The 20,343-nt window shown below is 37.3% G+C and overlaps 2 protein-coding genes and 1 long non-coding RNA gene across 7 annotated transcripts in view; all 3 read left to right on the top strand.

Moving 5' to 3' along the window:
• LOC309482596 overlaps positions 1–20,343 on the top strand; it is a 230,396-nt gene that overhangs the window by 62,255 nt on the left and 147,798 nt on the right. The window lies entirely within an intron of this gene.
• The window catches only part of lrfn2b (leucine rich repeat and fibronectin type III domain containing 2b), a 165,388-nt gene that overhangs the window by 13,442 nt on the left and 131,603 nt on the right, over positions 1–20,343 (top strand). Inside the window, exon 1 of one of the 2 annotated variants that reach the window (XM_082147910.1) lies at positions 16,646–16,760. The exons of the other annotated variant lie outside the window; for it this stretch is intronic. The gene's annotated coding sequence lies outside the window, so the exon portion shown is untranslated. Of the gene's footprint in view, positions 1–16,645; positions 16,761–20,343 lie in introns of those variants that run through there. 2 annotated transcript variants of the gene reach the window in all.
• Positions 11,646–13,946, top strand: LOC309481916 (uncharacterized protein). 4 transcript variants are annotated; one of them, XR_014200142.1, is made up of 8 exons: positions 11,646–11,920; positions 12,064–12,600; positions 12,705–12,773; positions 12,878–12,959; positions 13,054–13,087; positions 13,171–13,257; positions 13,400–13,564; positions 13,873–13,946. XR_014200142.1 is itself a non-coding variant. In XM_082147024.1 (6 exons), the coding sequence occupies exons 2-5, from the start codon at positions 12,939–12,941 to the stop codon at positions 13,522–13,524; spliced, it is 231 nt and encodes a 76-aa protein (XP_082003150.1). In that variant the 5' UTR covers positions 12,705–12,773; positions 12,878–12,938; the 3' UTR covers positions 13,525–13,564; positions 13,873–13,946. The 4 variants fall into 4 exon arrangements, 2 of the variants coding, with proteins under 2 accessions (XP_082003150.1, XP_082003149.1); XM_082147024.1 differs by lacking the exons at positions 11,646–11,920; positions 12,064–12,600 and having other exon boundaries at positions 13,436–13,564; XR_014200143.1 differs by lacking the exons at positions 11,646–11,920; positions 12,064–12,600; positions 12,705–12,773 and adding an exon at positions 13,723–13,780 and having other exon boundaries at positions 12,780–12,959; positions 13,436–13,564.

Here is a 20,343-nt window from a genome sequence, read left to right as displayed (position 1 = left end):
CCAAAAAACAGGCAGAAGAAAACACTGGTAAATCACAGGAGAAACAGAAGGGAACATGTGCTAAAAAGGTCCAGAAGAAGTACAAAGACTTGATTTACAATGTTGGTGATGAGGTTCCTCTAATAACCAATAAATCATAAAAAAGACACAGCCCCATTAAAAAAAAAAAAAAAAAAAAAAAAAGATAGATAGATAGATAGTTAGATTGATTTATACATAACCTGAAAGCTGAATAAATAAGCCAGTGTAAGGTTTGTTAGGATAGGACAGTATTTGGGCGAGATACAACTATTGAACATCTGGAATCTGAGGGTGCAAAAAAATCTAAACATTGAGAAAATTGATGTTGGCGATTGTGCTGCATTCACTCACAAAAATTAATGTTTTATATATTTACGGTAGGAAATTTACAAAATATCTTCATGGAACATGATCTTTACTTAATATCCTCATGATTTTTGGCATAAAAGAAAAATCGACCCATACAATGTATGTTGGCTATTGCCACAAATATACCCGTGCGACTTATGACTGGTTTTGTGATCCATATATGTGACCCTGGACCACAAAACCAGTCACAAGGGTCAATTTTTTAAAATTGAGATTTATACATCACCTGCAAGCTGAATAAATAAGCTTTTAATTGATGTGTGGTTTGTTAGGATAGGACAATATTTGGTCGAGATACAATTATTTGAAAATCTGGAATCTGAGGGTGCAAATAAATCGAAACATTGAGAAAATCGCCTTTAAAGTTGTTCATTCATGTTCGCGATTGTGCAGCATTCACTCACAAAAAAAAATGTTTTATATATTTACAGTATAGGAAATTTACAAAATATCTTCATGGAACATGATCTTTACTTAATATCCTAATGATTTTTGGCATAAAAGAAAAATCGATAATTTTGACCCATTCAATGTATTGTTGGCTATTGCCACAAATATACCCGTGCGACTTATGACTGGTTTTGTGATCCAGGGTCACATATGTGATATAAATATATATGCCTAAAAAGATAAAAAATGCATGAACTAAGACAAACAGTATTTGTAAATCAAAGCTCACTGAAAAACCTACACAACTGCGGCCACCAAAGTATTACATTTTCCTTATTTAATATAGATAGCATCATTTTTTGATGGTATTTTTTAGTTATATCCACTTCCTCTAGCTGTCCTGTACACTTCTGATATGATGACTGTTTGCAAGGTCATAGGTTTGCATATGGATGTCCCTACCAATATTTTGAGAGGACAGAATTGTCCTTCCTAATACTTCAGCGAACTCGATCACATTATTAGACGACCCCAACGAAAGCATGATTGAAATGGTATACAACTTATAATACACACACCCAAAAAGCAATAGTTTAACTTTATGTGTTCAAAATTCTTTTTTTAGAATTTAAATGAAAAGTAAAAAAAAAACTTTTTTTCTTTTCATATTTTTAGATTCTACATTGTTTTACTTGTTTTGTATTGTGCCTCAGTGTTGCATGACTTTGAATTTCTGAAATTAATTTGATTAATAATCTCTTTTCTATATTGTTCTGCTTGATTATAAATGATCTCAATAACTAATTTTATTTCAATTTACATCATCAATTTACATTATAATCTGTTTATGGTGAGTTTGTAACATCTGTCTAGGAACTACAGATTAAAAACTTAGACTGTAAAATCATCCTATGTGTTTATTTCGCACTGGACAATCATCCTATGTGTTTATTTCGCACTGGACAATCTGAGGTAATGTTACTCTGTCCTGTAATATCTCGCTACCATGGCCTAATAAGAATCTTCAGCAAAGTTTCACTGAATTATTCTACGTGGTCACAGACGCGAAGCAAAAACGCGCAGCAGGAGTTTATGATGTGGAAGGATGAACCGATAGATATGGCTGTAACTTTGTGCTACGGTAGGACAGATCGACAAGAACACCCGGCCTTTGGACCTGGAAACAGTATTATCAGAGACTGGTTACGTCACAACTTAGCCGAATAGCTCCACAGAGGTTGCTAAGCAACACATGCAGCAACAAACACAGACAGTAGTGAAATACGGTTTACAAACGCAGTATCGACATGAGTGCAAGATCTGCAGATCTACAAAGTAAACGCGGAGAAAACAATCGTTCGCACCGTTAACCAAGCATCAGTGGTGACACACACACACTTGTCAGATTCTGTGAGCTACGAAGCTTGTCTATGCGGGTTTGTTACACTTCATGAGTAATTTATCATAGGATAACTACAAACCTAACTTGAATTGATGGGTAATACTGGAGGTGTTTCTAAAAATTGGCTGCCTACATTCTGAGGAAGTACACAATTAAATCTGAGTTATTACCAACCTAAACAGGTAACAAGTACACAGTACTTTGTTGTGTTGATATTTAACAGTGGTGTTTTTTTCCCCTGGTAGTTTCTCTGTAATTGCATACTAATCACCTTAAGTAATTACACACTAAAATACTATAATTTACCATATGCTTACCAGGTAAATGGGCCAGTGACAAATAAGGTTTTCAACTGATAAAAAATTCAAAAAGGTTAAAACTGCACATCAAAGTAGTTATTATCTTTATGGGGGTGTTTTTTACTTATTACTAAAATCTCAATTTTAAACAATGTATTTTAAGCGGTTTAACTGAGAATCATGTGACGACACCAGTCAAAATGTCATACGGGATAACATTAATGCATTTTCTAAATATTACGATATTAAAACTTTTCAAATCAATAATACTTAATGAATATATAAAGTGATGCAGTAAACAATATTTGGAGCACAGAAAAAAATGTTTTGCACAACAATTTTTTCTCATTATATTGTGATTTCTTTAAACGTGACCCTACTTGTTCAAGTTCTTTACCCACATTTTAACACTGCAATGTGATTTAAAATGCGAAATGTCTGAAAATGTTTTACAGGACTTGGTATCATGTTATTATTGTTTCCTCAACTCCATGAAGTGAAATAATGCATTTCAATGGAAAAAAACAGCGTTATCCCGCCTGACTTAAGTTGTTATGAATTGTATGAATTGTCATTTTTACAACACTTAATAATGTTCATAAATAATTAATGTTTATGTTATGCAATGTTTTTCCAAGGAAATTAATTAGGCTCCACTGTAAAGAAATACAGATGTGGTTTTCAGTGTGTAAACTGTTACCCACAAACTCAGTGTAGTTTCTTCCCAGATTTGGCAAGTATACAAATACATTTAAACATTTTTTCATGTTTATGAATATCAGAACAGCACAACTTTTCAACATTAGGTTTAATTTAGTACTGAAAAGTACCGTGAATCATTTTATTGATGATCATAGTCACTCTACATCAATATTCATAAATAATGTAAAGGGTTAAAGTAGGCGACCTTCACTCATTTCACTGAACATCATTTATTTGAACAACAAATTTACAAAAGCATGTAATTGAACAACATATTTATAAAGAAAAATCTTATTAATGGGTTGAAGTACCTTGAATCACTAAATTTCATTAGTTTCATTAAATGAACACTACATTTTTATAGACTTAAAGGGGCTGATTCCCCAATATGACAGGTTGGACAATAATTAAGTGTAATTGTAATTGAATATTATTATGAATTATATAATTTGCTAATATTTAACTAAACAATGGTAATGATATGTTAATATCACAATTTTAATGGAAATTATACAAATTAAAGCTGAAAACTGTATAATAATATATTGTCAAACAGAAAGTAACTGTTATCCTATATGACAAAATTGTTATCCGGTATGACAAAACTCAGTTTAAATCTTAATCAGGCAGTATTTTTGGCTACCTATAGAAATCTGCAAACTTTACCTTCAACTTCCAAATATGTAAATTCATGCTAAATAAACATATTTACATAAAATCCACATTATATATGTTATTTTAGGGGACTTCCGGGTTAACATCGTCAAGATGGCAGCATAGAGCTGGTGCTCCTGAAAAGAATATTCTAAAAAACTCCCTATACTTTTTAAATCAAGATTTAAGTAATATATAACCTAAGAATTCAAAATTACAAAATCTACAGAGATAATCGACGACAACCCCGCGTCCTCGCCTCCCAGCGCACAGATAAGCAGCCACGAGGAAGACCCAGTGATTCCCGCCGGAGAAATCGTCGATCTGAGCCTCATTCTTAAGGAGTTAAGAGATTTTCGTCAAGATAATAAAACCCAGCTTGAGGATATTAAAGCAGAAATCTCGAATATCAACGTTAGATTAGATGAGGCGGAAGGTCGAATTGCGACAGCTGAAGAAAGGATTCAGAATGCGGAAGAGGTACTCACTGCCATGCTGAAGATGCACAGCAAAATGGAAGAGAAACTCGTGGACATAGAGGGTCGTTCAAGACGCAATAACGTTAGAATATATGGCGTGCCGGAAGGTGCCGAAAAGGATTCTCCGACGATGGCTTTGTTTCTGGAAAAACTCCTGAGAGAAAATTTAAATCTACCGGAGGACGCACCGCTTCAGATTGAACGTGCCCACAGATCACTCGGAAAGCAGCCGCCAGCTGACGCTCAACCGCGATCAATCGTGGTTAAATTCCTAAGTTTTACAACGAAAGAACAGATCATTCGTCAGGCATGGCAAAAGAGAGGATTCTCCTGGAAGGGAAAACAGATCAACATTGACAACGATTACGCTCCTCGAGTTCTGCAGATGCGAAGAGAGTACGCAGAGATACGCAAAGTCTTAAAGGACAGTGGAGTGAAATTTAAAACTCTGTTTCCCGCTCGTTTGATGGTGATGTATGAGGATGGAGCAAAGACATATAACACAGTAGAGGAAGCAACGCAAGATATGACAAAGCGGGGACTTCCAGCGCAGCCTATCAGTCACCCTGGCACCCTAATGGAGCAGATCCAACGGATGACTTGGCAGAGAGGCGGCCGAAGTAAGGATACTCGCGATCCCCAACAGAGGAGAGGGCCAACATTCAGGGAGAAGCTACAGACTTTCCGAAGAAAAGATGCGAATTCCTAATCTTGATAATTGCTGCTCGATCGTGATTCCATTTCTAGCTTATCAAGAGGAAGGAGAGACGGGGAGCCGTCAGTTTGAGAGAGACCTACAACCTAGTTAATTCAGCGCAGTTTTAAATAATCGGGACATGCAGTACAGCTAGCTCAAATGACTTTGATCATACCTGCTATCCACAAGGGCCCCTTCTACAACCCTATGGAGAGGGGTTTTCCCTTGCAGCCTACTAGTGATGGCTCGTCAGAAGTCGAGGTAACGACTTCGATTATGGAAGTTCACTTGGTATCTTTTCTATGTTTAATAAGGAATTTAGACTTGTTTTTTGTTAATTTGTTTCAGTTAACGTTAGTTCTGTCAAAGGGGATGCTGTATGTTAAGACACTTTTGCCACTATTATTCCATGAAAATTGTTTCATTTAATGTCAACGGCGTACTTAATCCAGTTAAAAGAGGAAATATCTTCTCTAAGCTAAAGAAGGCAAGAGCGGAGGTAGTGTTTTTACAAGAAACTCATTTAAATGATGCTGAACATCTTAAGTTAATCAAAATGGGCTTCAAAGAGGTATATTTTGCATCCTATAAACCAGCACGAAAAAGAGGAGTGGCCAAAACTGAACTATGAACATATTTCAGAAAAGAAAGATAAGGAAGGAAGATTTGTACTTATAACTGGTAAAATAGAGGGAAGGTTAGTACGTTTTTTTAATGTCTATGCCCCCCCAAATTCAGAGTGGAATTTCTATCGTGAAGTGTTTGATTTAATAGTTACTAAGTTCAAGGAATTTAATTTGTGGAGGTGACTTTAACATACGCCTAAATCCGAGTCTGGATTGCTCTAGAAATACAATGGAATTAAAACCACTGATTAAAAAGGTGAACGGCCTGTTAAAAGAGATGGGTATAATAGATGTGTGGAGAGAACTGAATCCAAAAACTCGTGACTATTCTCACTATTCTCATCCTCATTCAACTTACTCAAGAATAGATTACTTCCTTACTTTTAAAAAGGATCTTCATTTGGTCCAACACTGTGTATTGGGTACGATGGATATTTCTGATCATAGTCCCATTTACATATCGATGTGTTTAGAAAGGAAATCTAGATCCACAGTCTGGAGAATGAATTCCGATATCTTAAACGACCCCCAAACCAAATTAAATTTAGAAAACGAGATTAGATCATACTTGGAAATAAACGACAATGGGGAGGTGACACCATCAATGCTTTGGGACGCACTAAAGGCGGTAATAAGGGGCAAGATAATAGCCATCACATCTCATTTAAAGAAACTTAGAAGGCAGAAAATGCAGGAACTTGAAATTAAATTGAAAAGATTGCAGATTGAACATAGGGCTACAATGAATCATAAGGTGAAGCAAGATATTAAGAAAACAGTTAAAGAAATAGATGATATATATTCTAAAGAATTACAGAATAAATTTATATTCCTAAAACAAAGATACTATGAAACGGGGGGGAAGTCATTAAAATTGTTATCTTACAGACTAAGAAAGCAACAAGCAGACAGAACAATCAATAAAATAAAGAATACTCAAACAGGGGAAATATATTGTAAATTAGAACAAATACAGCAGAGTTTTGAAATTTTTTATAAAGCTCTCTACTCGCAGCCTAAAATTAATAATGATTTGCAGATAGATGCATTTTTAACCTCAATGGATTTACCTAAAGTGTCAGAAGAGCAAAATAGATTTTTGTTAGCAGAAATTACTATGGAAGAGTTAAAAGTAGCCGTGACTAGATCAAATCCCCAGGGGTGGATGGCTACACTGCTGAATGGTACAAAACCATGTTTGAGCAACTGGCCCCGTCTCTACTAAAGGCTTTCAATTGGGTAGTACAAAAAAAGGAAATTTTACCCTCATGGAGAGAAGCAATCATTTCTGTCATTCATAAAGAAGGAAAAGATAAATCGGAGTGTGGAAATTATCGCCCTATTAGTGTTCTAAATGTTGACTATAAACTATTTACCTCAATTTTAGCACGAAGATTAGAAAATATTCTCCCGGATCTCATTAATCTCGATCAAACAGGCTTCATCTGTCAAAGGCAAGCAGCTGATAATATTAGAAGGACCCTGCATGTTCTTAGCCACGTTTCAAATCACAAAGTGGAAGCGGCTCTAGTGAGTTTAGATGCTGAGAAAGCCTTTGACTCAGTAAGATGGAACTTTTTATACAAGGTATTAACAAAATTTAGATATCACAAGAACTTCACTGAAATAATTAAGACATTGTATGACAAACCCTGTGCAAGGATTAAAATCAATGGGGACTTATCGGATTCATTTCAATTAGAGCGAGGCACGAGACAAGGATGCCCCATCTCTCCACTTCTATTTGCCCTATTTATTGAACCACTGAGCCAATGGATTAGGCAGAACCATTCAATTAAAGGGGTAGAAATGGATTCGGGAGAGCATAAATTGGCTCTCTTCGCGGACGATATATTGTTATATATGAGCCAACCTACAAAGTCCCTCCCTACACTATTTAACTTTCTTGAGGGGTATGAGGCCATATCGGGTTATAAACTCAATGTTTCCAAAACCCAGGTACTAACACTAAATTATGATCCACCTAGACAAATTAAAGAGAAATATAATTTAAAATGGGATAGTAAATCTTCCTGATTGTGTAACATGCTGTCTCACATCGTGTCAAAATAAAATTCACAATAAAATTGCTCCAGTTTGCTTGTTATCCCAGATGACATTGGCTGACAACCAGTTTTGGGACAGAATGCTCCAAAGCGTAACAATCAACTGGATGTCATATTCTTTGTAATATTTAAATATATTGTTGTCAAGACTCATACAATAATGCCTGTGGCAGAGATGTTAGGGTTTATTAGATTTTTTACAGTTTGTTTGTCTTTTTTGTATGTCACTCTAAGGTCCGGACAGTTATCCGGTATGACATTATGTGACTATAATGTCTAATAATTCTTACACTTTGTAATACCCTCAATATATGTTTATATCATTTGATAAACAGAGATCAACAGATTCAATAAATGTGCTTATTATTAAACATTTCCTTATTTTGACTTCATAAAGGGGTTTGGACATCAAAATTGCACGTCACGTCATTGGGCCAAATACCTAGTAATTAGTTTGTAGTTTCTCTGCATTTACATACTTGTTACCTGTGGTAATTATCAATAACCAACTATAACTTACCATATATTTACCAGGTAAATATCTAGTAATTAGGGGACTGTAAAAGGAAGGGTTACCCATCTATCTATATATCTATCTGTCTGACTGACTGAGCTTTGTGAAATATATATATTTTTTTAACATTTTTATGCATTTGGCAGACGCTTTTATCCAAAGCGACTTACATTGCATTATCCTATACATTTATACATGTGCAATCCCCTGGGATCGAACCCACAACCTTGCGTTGTTAACGCAATGCTCTTACCACTGAGCTACAGGAAAGCTATAATATAGCACTAGCAGACGGTGGTCTGCTATATTTCACAAAGGAAGCCCATTTGTGCGGTCGTTGGCGTTGTATGAGAAGGATATTCTGAATATGAGTCTACTGTAAAATTAGCTGGCTTAAAAATGTGGATTGATCAGTGCAGAGTTACTCCAGACACCTCCCGGCGCTGTTCGTATTGGAATAGTGTAATCACAGATTATGAACAGATGTTTTCAGAGGTGGACAAAGTACACAACTTCCTCACTTGAGTGAAAGTACAGATACTACTGGTCAAATATTACTTTTACAAGTAAAAGTTGTAAAGACCGATTTTTACTTAAGTAAAAGTACAGAAGTACTAATTTTTAAAAGTACTTAAGTATCAAAAGTAAATGTCAATGCCTTGTTTTATTATTGTTGCATTGTTGTGTGTAATACTTACAGTCCCTTATGCCTCTGAATCTATGCCTGCCCTCATATCAATATCACATGTATTTCTAGAACACAGTTCCAGTAGTGGGATTGAATGTGAGATTTAATAAGTCACTCAATAACGTCCACAATGGCTGTTCCCTCAAATACTGCCCTATTTAAGTTTTTGGGCTTTTAGTATGAATATGTTAGCCTTACTGTTATCTATGAGCTGGTGTGCTCCAAAACAATGATAAAATTCGCATTTAGAAGAACAAACCCAACGTTGAAAATGAAAATCAGTTAGGCTTCAGTAAAATCAAATAAAGTACAGATACTCAAAAAGTGTACTTAAGTACAGTACTCAAGTAAATGTACATTGTTACTGTCCACCTCTGGATGTTTTACACAACAAGGATATATTCCCATTGGGTTGTTGGGTTTTCATGTTTAATGGGAACTTTAGACATAATGATTTTTATACTGTACAAACTATGTGATCCCCTAACTCTAATGTAACAGTTATGGGTAGGTCATCTACGGACATATAATGTTATGGACATATTATCATGGTACAGTTCAGCCTATTATTGATTTTTATTTCCACTTCCCTTTTATCCAAAGAGATATTTGAACTATTTGCACTGTATTTATCAATGGGAAATACATCATGCTAAAATAATCTGTCATATACTGTGGCTCACATTATTGGGGTCGCTTGCCAGTCTCAGCAGCGCGAACCCAGATAGCAAAAAATATCGGCACGGCTTCTTTTTGCCGCCGGCCCCAAGCTGTCGGCTATAGGTGCGGCCCGCTGGCGGCGATGAAACGTTTGCCGCCGAATACGTCACTCCCATTTCTTGCGAGATGCCGCCGGCGAACATCCGCCGGGCCGCCGACTTCATTCTCTCTGGCGGTTGCCGCCGTCTAAATGAACCGCGGCCGGCTGGCGGCAAGCCGCTTTGAAATCGACCAGCCATGAGTGAAACTGACAGCATCTTAACTACTTTTCACATTTAAAGCGATTATAATTATTATGTGAATTATATCAATTTTTGTTGTTGCTACACCTTATAGAAAAAAAACAAAAAAAAAAAAAAAAAAAAATTCCTTTCCCTTTGAAACATCACTTATCAGGCTTATGCTACTCTGAATAATACCTGAACTTCGTATTTTGAGCACTTCCTGCGTTGTTGTTGCTTTTGCCTCTTTATGACGACTCGCTGAATTTAGTCCTAATTTGTAAGTCGCTTTGGATAAGGGCGTCTGCTAAATGACTAAATGTAAATGTAAATGTAAATGTAAATGTGCTCCAAAGCCATTAGGGGTTATAACAGATTTGACTCTGTCTGATTCCATGATAAGGTTTAGGAAATTACATTTAAATTACTTTGAAACTCTGAAATAATATGTAAAATATATAGAATTATTTTATTCACTTAAGGTGACAATTCTTTACATTTCTTTGATTTATGCACAATTTGAGATGCACCAATAGACCAAAAAGAATTCCTATTGTAAAACTTACTTGGCAATAAATATCTTTCTGATTCTGATTAGTTTTTAAAATAAATATTTCATTCATGGTATGAACAATTTAGCAGAATAAATGGATGAAGTTAGATTTTCCACCAATGCTTGAAATCAGTGAACAGTGAAAGACATCTGCAACTTGGCCAAAATCTTGGGTTTGCTTTATATTTTTTTATTAATTTGCAACCATGGTAATGTCTATGAGAAACATGAAAATCCCTGTTTTGACCTGAAGGATAAAGTGAAATATTTATAAATATTTTGTCTCTCTGTCACTCCAGGAAATTGTGGTTATGTCTTTCATTGTTTTACAAGCTCAATTTTTAATTTATTTTACCTTTTATATGTATAAGGGATTACTTTGCAGTTTGCAATTGCGAGTTTTGCGACCTGTACAAATGTTTAAGAAAGTGTTAAAGCACAAACAGAGAAGTACCTCCACCGGTCGAGAGGGGCAGCACCTAAAAAACTGAAGCAGATTTACTCGTCTCGTCACACGGTTTCAGTATTTGGAGAGAGGAAATATACAATCTTTTAAGTAAGTAAATTTTTCCTTTTTGTGTAACGCAATATTACTATGTTCATTTTTGACATTGTTTTTAGTTCTTCTTCTTAAAATCTGTTCTTGCCTAACTAGCAGCTAGTCAAGCTAAAGTAAGTTAGCCTTGTTTGCAAAGTTTCCGCCATGTTTCTGACATAGCTAGCTAGGCTAACGTTACTTGGTTTCTTCCTGGCGTTGAGTTTTTTTCTTCTTCTAAGTATGTTTAACTGTTATGTATGTTTATACAAGTGTGAGTACATATGGTTTAAGATAGTATTGGTCAGTCGAATTAACTAACGTTACAGTTCCTGAACTACGGACAATTATTCTGCCGCCTACGTGGGAATGGCAACGTTAGCAAAATCTAAACGACAAGAAAGACTGATCAATATAACTTGTGTTGTTTTCTAACTAAACATAATTATGCTGCTAGTCTAGATTACAGTGTTCGCTACCACATGCTGTTTCACCTTTTTTACACTGAGTTCAAGCATGTTCTAACGTTGCATGTTAAATGTATCTAGCTACAGTAGGTAGCCAAACTTTACATCTAGAAAGACTAGTTTAACTTTTGGTGTTTTCTTACAAAAATAACGATGTAGGTTGTTTATATGATTTTGTTTGTCTGAACATGGTTTTCTGTTGATCCACTTGTGAAAATTACTGCTTTTTCGAAGGGGTGAGCATTTTAATGTTGTTGATTTTGCCTGAAATTTTTTTATCAAAAAGTATACTTTATGCTAATGTGTCTTCTATTTTAGATGCTTCACATTGTTCAGTTTATCAACAAGGAGGATCTGCCATTTGCAGTGGTTCCGCAAGAGTGGCTCAGCGAAGGGCATGTGCCATTGGCCCCCATTTAACCTCCGCAAAAAAGACAAAGGAACAATTTAGCCATCCGCTGCACACCTCCACACAGCACCTGGGAGAAACATCATTTTAAGTTCATGAAGGGAGCAGGTAAATGGGTCTGACTTGTACATTTGATTTTCCTTTATTTCATCTGTGTAATTTATTTGTCTGTTTATTGTGGATAACGGAATCTTTCATTCATTATTATTTTTTTTATTATTATCATCAAATTTCTGTTTCCTCTTTCTTAGAACCAGGTTTCTCCCCAGTAATCCAGAATCCGCCAAGAGTTTGAGCACAAGTAAGTGATGTTATTTGTGAAGTTTTTTTGTCTTGGAAACTATTGCTTCTATTTAAAGTTGGCATGGACTGGAAGTTACAAACGACTTTTCTCCAGTGTTGTGACGTATTTCCAAGTGAAAGGGAATATTGAATAGAGGAGCAGGGTTTTATCTAGCGCTCCTCCTCTCCATCTCTGCTCATAGCAGACTAACGGTTTGAGGGGAGTTCTCACGCCATAGCACATGACCGGAAGAGAAGTCGTTTCGAGGGGGGAGGGAAGGGTAACGTATTTGATTAAAGATTATAAGGGTACATGAATAAAAAAAAAAATGAAGTGCACAGATGAATCATTTACATTAACACTACAATATTACATATAAAAATACAAATTGTAAAATTTGATTTCATGCTGACTTTAAGATGATGAATCCTTTAATCATAATCTGTTTTTCACTAGGACACTTGATGGGATTCGCTGCAGCAGTTTCTGGATGAAAGGTGTTGAGGTGTGTTGTACATTCCATTAGCTTTGCACAGTTCAATTATTGTTTCATTACTGAATATGCAATACTCTGCATTGAAATTAAAGCTGTTATGTTTGCTCCCCCAGCTCAAGTATTAAGCTTTACTCCCCCGGCAGCAAATTTACCCTGGCACCATATGGGTGAAAACTCTGGAGGTATGTAATACGTTGCGCTTAACTAAGTGTTACATTTAAGTCCAATTCATTAAATGTATGCAATAACTTCAAACATATTTTTACATGTCAATGATTATCAATAGGAGGGAGAAAGTCATTGCTCTATTGTTGGCCCTTGTACTCCAATGGCATCTCGTGTCAAGCATGAAGTTTTCAGCTGTGAAGGTATATTCTAGCCCTATGTCTTAATGTCCAGTGTTTTAACAGTATTGCAAATAGTGCCTTTAGTTGTTTGTTTTATTTTATTTTTTAAATGTAGAACCAAGCCCTGAGGGAAAGCAATGCACGAGCAGGTGAGAACTTGCACTGTTTCTTAAATTGTACTTTTTTGTGTGTGATGTAAGTCCAAAATTACCATATGCCTTTCATTTTGTAGCTTCGGATGACAGCGGCTTACTTCAAGAGCAGGTGAAGCAAGTTCAACAAACAATGTTGAAGACGTTTGCTTGCACTGGGCAATCAGGTACAACTTGCAAACAGCACCTGTGGTTTTTGGTTTAATTCCCACTGGGGCTACCTGTACATGTAGTAGACCTAGATATAAATGTCATAGTTTAGTAGTTGAGGGACCAGGACTGACTATTTTATTCTGGGAAACCCTGTAGGTGCAGATCAGACCCTTATGCTGTGACGTCTTGCAGAGTTTGGCGATGTTGTGTCTGTTGGAGTTATCCCTGTCAGGGGATCTGTTACTCCCCCTATACACCCAGGAAGATTTGCCGTGTCTTGACAACAGTTTGAAGCAGGATAAAAAGCTCCAGGAACAATTTGTAAGTTTGCTGATTCCTAGCCATAGAGTAATCTAAAAAGTAAAATTTAAGATTGTATACTGCATATATTACAGTCTGAATCCTTAGCCTTTCACATTTTTTATTTATTTATGAGAAGCTTCAGAGAAATGTAATTTAACACTTTTTTGGATTTTCAGCTTGGTGTAGGGGATAAAGCATGTTTTAGAGACATTTTCCTTTAGACCATTGTTCAAAGTAAGTTGGATATTTTTTTAATTATATTTAAGTAGATGTGTATGGCCTCATGCAATTCAAATGAAATGACAGATCTGTATTTTCTAAATTAGCCATCCGGAAGAACCTGGCAACCCAGGATGCCACTGATGAAGCGGTCTAGGTTAACGTTTCGCGTTACCTGAAAGGAGCATCTGACCGTGAAGGCAGAAAAAGGCACCGCACAGCTGAGAGGGACCCATAGCCGACCACTTAGGCTGACTACTGACACCCCAGAATCACTGACAACTGGAATCCTTTCTTTATCTTGCAGTCAGTAACATCAAGACTCCTAAAGAAGTCAGAAGTGTCACACTATACTCACTAACTAACAGTGTAATCACTAACTGTGGAAATTACTTTCTTTTTTTTTTTTTTTTAAATAATGCTTGTAAGTCCTTGTGCCACAGGTCAGCATTGCAGCTATAATGGTCTATTCTACTCCAGAGCTTTACTATAAATTACTACCACTTATCCTATTGTTAGAAATGGCTTGTAAATGTGATGTCATACTTTGATTTATTTGGTATCCTGCACATTATTTCGTATCAAGTATTCTCTTTACTTGTCATAATGTTTACAGGTAATTTGTTTCACCCTAGAGCTGTCCTCTTTATATGAACAATTATTGTAAGAGTTGTAATTTGCTTGTAAGGCTGTTTTTTGTTTGTTTGTTTTTTTACCAAAATTTTATAAGAAACCTGAATAAGAAATATTTATTTATTTATTTTTCTGTTATGTTTCAGTGATCTGACACATCTTGTTTAAATGACAGTTAATGTACTTTGAAATGTGGAATAAAAATGCCAAATGGATATTGTCTGGTTTGAGCAATCATTATTCTTGATAAACTGCATGCTATAAATATTAAATAATATATATATATATATATAGCCAGAATAAGCGGCGGCAGATCGCTCGAAAATAGCGCTTGCCTCCAGCGGGCCGCGGAAGGGCCGCCTTAAATATAACGGCGGCGGGCCGGCCGCGGAACGAAGGCGGTACGAAGGCGGCTGCCGCTTTTAAAAAGCGGCTGCCGCCGGCGGTGCGCCGTCCAACGTGTTTGCGATGTCGCCATTCTGCCGTTTCTTCTGCCGCCGGAGCGCCGACGGTGGTCCGCCGACTCATTGCTATCTGGGAAGGTGACCAGCAACATATTTCTGCTTCAGATATTGTGCGTAGTTAACAGTGAGTGGTGGTTTCAGACATTATTTTATTACAGTGCATTTGTCAGTGCCGCACTCGTACTGACTCTTATTCTGCCTGAAAGAAAGAAAAGCTCGTAGCTTACTGAAGGCGGAGCGGTTTGACCAATCAGATGAAAGGGGCGTTTCAGCGCCGCCCACGTGTGCAAATGAAATATCGAACCCATAAACCGATTTGTAAACTACAAACGAAAAATGAAAAATCGAGCCAAAATCCCCTCCCTCCTCCCCCCGCTCACGGTTCGTCCCCTCTATCTCCGCTGGGCTCTGCCCACTTTTCTAGCATTTTTCAAATATTGCCAGTGGGTGGAGTCAGGCTCTGACCAGGGGTTTAGTTACCCTTTAAAAGAAGGTATTACTCCACCGTCTTTTCATTTCTCGTTATTCCTTTCCAAATAGGGTGACCAGACGTCCCGAAAAATTCGGGACAGTCCCGAAATCTAAACTGTTGTCCCGAATCCCGAATCTGGCCCTAATTGTCCCGAAAATTATACTAAAGCAAAATATTGAGTAGTTATTGTCTGATAAACATTAAAAACTGTCTGCGGAGGTTGAGGCCGGCGACACACTGGCTGCGTGGCGTGTCCGTTTTTATTTCGGCTCCCCTGTTAACAGGTTAGAGCTTGCACACTGCCTGCGTGACACGCGCGCCTCGAGACGCGCGGAAAACGCGTGCATGCTATAGAACCGACGCCTATTTTTCACGCGACACGCAAGCGTGTTGGAAGCGTTTCCAGGCAAAATAGAATAGGAAAAGATGTTTGTATGTCATTTTGACATGAAAACATATTAATAAATGACATTTTGATGTTTGAAAGTTTAAGTTTTTACATAAATGCAGATATAAATGTAATAAAAAAAATATATGATCGATTTTCAAATATTGCACCTGTCAATACAGAACGAAATATTCTGTAGCCTATTTTGCCTATTATTAGAGCGCAAGTTGCTGCAGCCGCGAGGACAAAATACTTCACTACACAATTATCTCGTTATTTTCGTTTAAGCTTATTAGCGTTAGGCTATACTGAAAGGTCTGATTTACGCACTGTTACTTACAACAGTCATTGTTTTGTGGCAGACTAAAGAATAATGACAGACTGTTGATCTTTGAATAAAAATATGTTTGGTTCAGGTTTGAAATTCATTATCTTTTATTATAGGCTACGCAGTCTAATATCATAGAAGCCCCCCATCCCGTCACCCCAGACCCCAGACCCATAGACCCCCCCCCCCCCCCGTCCCGAATTTCAGCCAATCTCATCTGGTCACCCTATTTCCAAATAGGATATGAAATGATCAGATGATACACGGACCAAACCTAACATTTAATCTCAATATCTTTTCGTGAAATAATTCGAAAACCGAAAGATTTTGTGCATGGATTATGATCCAGCATCAGCGGCTGTCTGGCACAAATAATCGGGTTTTCCTCTGTTAAAAACCTCTACACGAAAGAGCTGCAGCACGTTGTGTTGTGTCGCTGTACATATCGAGTGTATGATCTAGTGTTTGATGATTTAAAGTCCGTTTATCAGATAAACAGCGACAGCAGCGCGCGCGGGCTCGTGCACACGTGTGTGATGCGGCTCGTTCAGCAGCTGTGGACGCGCTCAGCGGGCGCGCGCTCACACACTCCGTGGTCGCAGCCTGTCGATATGGACCGAGTGTAAACACTGGGAATGTAATGACACTAGTCTCAGGAGGTGTTTAATCTTCATCGATGGACACTCGTGACTCGACGTCCCACACCAGAGGTAATGTCGCTGTGTTTACACTGTGTGTTTCTGTGCGTTTGTGTTCGCGATGGACACTGAGATTCGCCATAAGCTGCTTAACACAGTAACTCCTCATTCATCCATCCAACTGATGCTGGGTGGACCAACAATACCTCAGCACAGACGTGCTTTTTTATATTCACTGGATTTCTCAGTCTCTTATGATGGGTTATTGATCATCATCATTCTGACTGCACGTAGTGCCATCAGACTGAGTTGTGGAAACTGATCATCTGATGTTCACTGTTCCTATCATCAGCACCAGGCGGACTGCAAGCTAAGGAGTTCAGTGTTAAAAGATTTCAAGTTAAACTTCCCCTAATGTCTAAGATAATGTCAGGTTTCACGTCCTTTAGCTGGTTGCTAACTGTTCTCAGAATAGCATTTAAACGGTCGGGCATTGTGACAAATGTTGAAGTGGAAGTGAACTTGAACTCAAACAATCTGTGTGGTGCAGAATAAGTAAGATAACAAGCTAAATACATTTTGAAATAGTGGCAGATTGAGAATAGCATGTTCACTTCCCATGAGTATTTCATGCCAACATCCAATCTTTCTTCAGTAAATGTTATATTGGAGACAGAAGTGAACGAGTAATGGTTAGGTCCTCAGGCTGAGAAGGATCGATGTTGGTCATGTTGGTGTGTGATGATGTCCAGCTGTGCAATGCTTGTACTTTTATACGCAGAAATTGTTTTTTGTTTTTGTTTTTTTCTGTTCTTTTGTTTCAATTTATCTTAAAACATAAAGTTAACCATTTAGTTTGTCAGCGACTCATTTCCAGTGGCCAGTGGTTTTGACAAATGATAATTGCATATAAAAAATTGCAATTTAAAATAATTAAACAAAAAGTTATAAAGAACAGCAGGTTTGTGCTTATTTGTGGGGCTGCACAGTTTGGCAAAAATTGTTACTAAATTTAAATGAACTATAACTAATTATAGCTATCTCCTGTAAGTCATTTGATAGGTCTCCACTAGGGGGCTTCAGTGATCCTGCAGGGGGTCGCAGGATGACTTAACATTTATTTAAATATATTCATATAATTCACTCATTCTTAAAAAAGATAATTAATAAATGAAAACAAAGCACTCTTGTAAGTATTGTGTGTTTGTTTCGGAGCCCAGGCCGTTTCTCCTCGCGCTGAAATACAGACTGAAACACACAAGCGCATTATAGGATACGCTGCACAACTACGTCTCTCAGTGGGATAAAGACCAGTGTGGCACTAATGAAGCTTTGATAGATGATGACTGTAATAATGGTAAGACGATCACAGTGACATACAGGAGTCGTACATTAGGCATGTGCTAGCGCGTTATTACTGTGCTAGCGCGTTATTACTGTGCTAGCGCGTTATTACTGTGTTAGTGCGTTATTACTGTGCTAGTGCGTTATTACTGTGCTAGCGCGTTATTACTGTGCTAGCGCGTTATTACTGTGTTAGTGCGTTATTACTGTGTTAGTGCGTTATTACTGTGCTAGTGCGTTATTACTGTGTTAGTGCGTTATTACTGTGCTAGCGCGTTATTACTGTGCTAGCGCGTTATTACTGTGTTAGCGCGTTATTACTGTGTTAGTGCGTTATTACTGTGCTAGTGCGTTATTACTGTGCTAGCGCGTTATTACTGTGTTAGTGCGTTATTAATGTGTTAGTGCGTTATTACTGTGTTAGTGCGTTATTACTGTGCTAGCGCGTTATTACTGTGCTAGCGCGTTATTACTGTGTAAGTGCGTTATTACTGTGCTAGCGCGTTATTACTGTGTTAGTGCGTTATTACTGTGTTAGTGCGTTATTACTGTGCTAGCGCGTTATTACTGATGTGCAAACACCGTTTCTGTGCGCTGTCGGCTCACTGATCGCTATAACTTCGTATTTCTGAACACCCTGTATTCGCGTAGTTGTCATAATGAATGTGTTTTATGGCGGATGATTTAGAGACGTTTGTGAGGATCAGTGAGGTGTTGATGAACACATGAACATCAGATGCTTTAAACATAACACACGATTGCTTGTTCTGACAGAGGAACTGTTAACTGATGATATCAAGCCGCCTTCAGATCATGGCATTTTCACACATTCAGAATGTTTTTACTTTTAATTTTGTTATTTGTATTGTGGTGTTTAATGATTCAGACTGGATCTGTAGAGTATGCAGTCCTGTGGCTCATCCCTGTGGTCTTTTTTGGTATTGCAGGTTGATTTGTTTGTTTGTTTGTTTGTTGATACTTTATAGATTCTTTACAGGAAAGTACATTGTCTTGGCAGCTTCAGCACACAGAGATACAGCTCTACACTGTAGTCTTTTCAGTGTTCTCTTCCTACCATGTTCCGATCTACAATATACAATTTAAACAAGAAATAATACATAACAAAAGTAAATAATATACTAAGTCTAATCAATATACAATACGACTACCAGTAGTCGTTGATGAAATTTTAAATTTGATATTTAGTTGCTGATGAATATTGTCACGGCCAGCTCGTTCCCGACCGTAACATAAAGAGGTTTACACCAATGGTTTCATTGCAAGCTCATTTATTTGGAGCAAAAATGATCTGTTACAGAAATATAACACAAGGTCTAGGGATGCAAATAAACAAGAAAAAATTATATTCCCATGGAGTAATAAATGCTGGTAAGTAATAGACAAAATAAAATAGAACAAATAGCCTAGTAGAAAATGACTTCTCTGGAGAACTACGTTCCACCAGAGGAAGTAACGTTGGATAAATCATCCACACATTTATACTCTAGCCATCATTCATCAGGAGTGTGTAGGTGTGCATGGGTAAATGAGGGCATCATCCACACATTTATACTCTAGCCATCAATCATCAGGAGTGTCCAGGTGTGCATGGGTAAATGAGGACATCATCCACATGTTGGGCTGGAGTGCAGACTCTAGAGGATCCATATAGTTCCACATGCCAGCCTTGATGTAAGAGAGGACCTGTCTCTCGAACGTCTTCATAATATGTGAGGTGAGCGCTACAGGTCTATAAGCATTATGGTCAGAGGGCTGTCTCTTCTCGGGAATAGGAATTAAACAAGATGTTTTCCACAACCTAGAGACCTTCTGTAGCGCAGGCTCAGATGAACACCTGAAGCCCTGAAGCCCGAAGGCATTTCTAGAGTTGGTTTCTGAGTGACATACACAAAACTAAAGACTCATAACTCCAAAACTATAGCAAGGAGAGTCAAAAGGTCGGTACCGTTTGAAAGAACACTTTTCAAATATTTTGAAAATAGAAATTACATTACTTTTGGACATTCTCCTGCCGAGAAACTGCTGATAAAAGACAAAATATATATATAATTTATATTATGATTTTGCATATCTTTCTTATTTTTGTCATAGAATAACTCAGGAAGGAAATACGGTAGGAGGAAAATTCTTTTTTGAACATGTTCAAACATATGAGCTGCATGTGGATAAAATCTTGTGGTGATTGGATAAAGGAATCAACAGTTACAGCATTTAGAACCGAGATAGCCTTTGTGTTCAGTCCTTGACGCATGGGCATTTTGGGCATTTTTAAAGTTGTTTCTCCAGGAAG

Source organism: Leuciscus leuciscus (assembly GCF_965113295.1).
Source record: "Leuciscus leuciscus genome assembly, chromosome: 19".
NCBI classification, from domain to species: Eukaryota; Metazoa; Chordata; class Actinopteri; order Cypriniformes; family Leuciscidae; genus Leuciscus; species Leuciscus leuciscus.
This window is presented reverse-complemented; position numbering and strand designations above follow the sequence as displayed.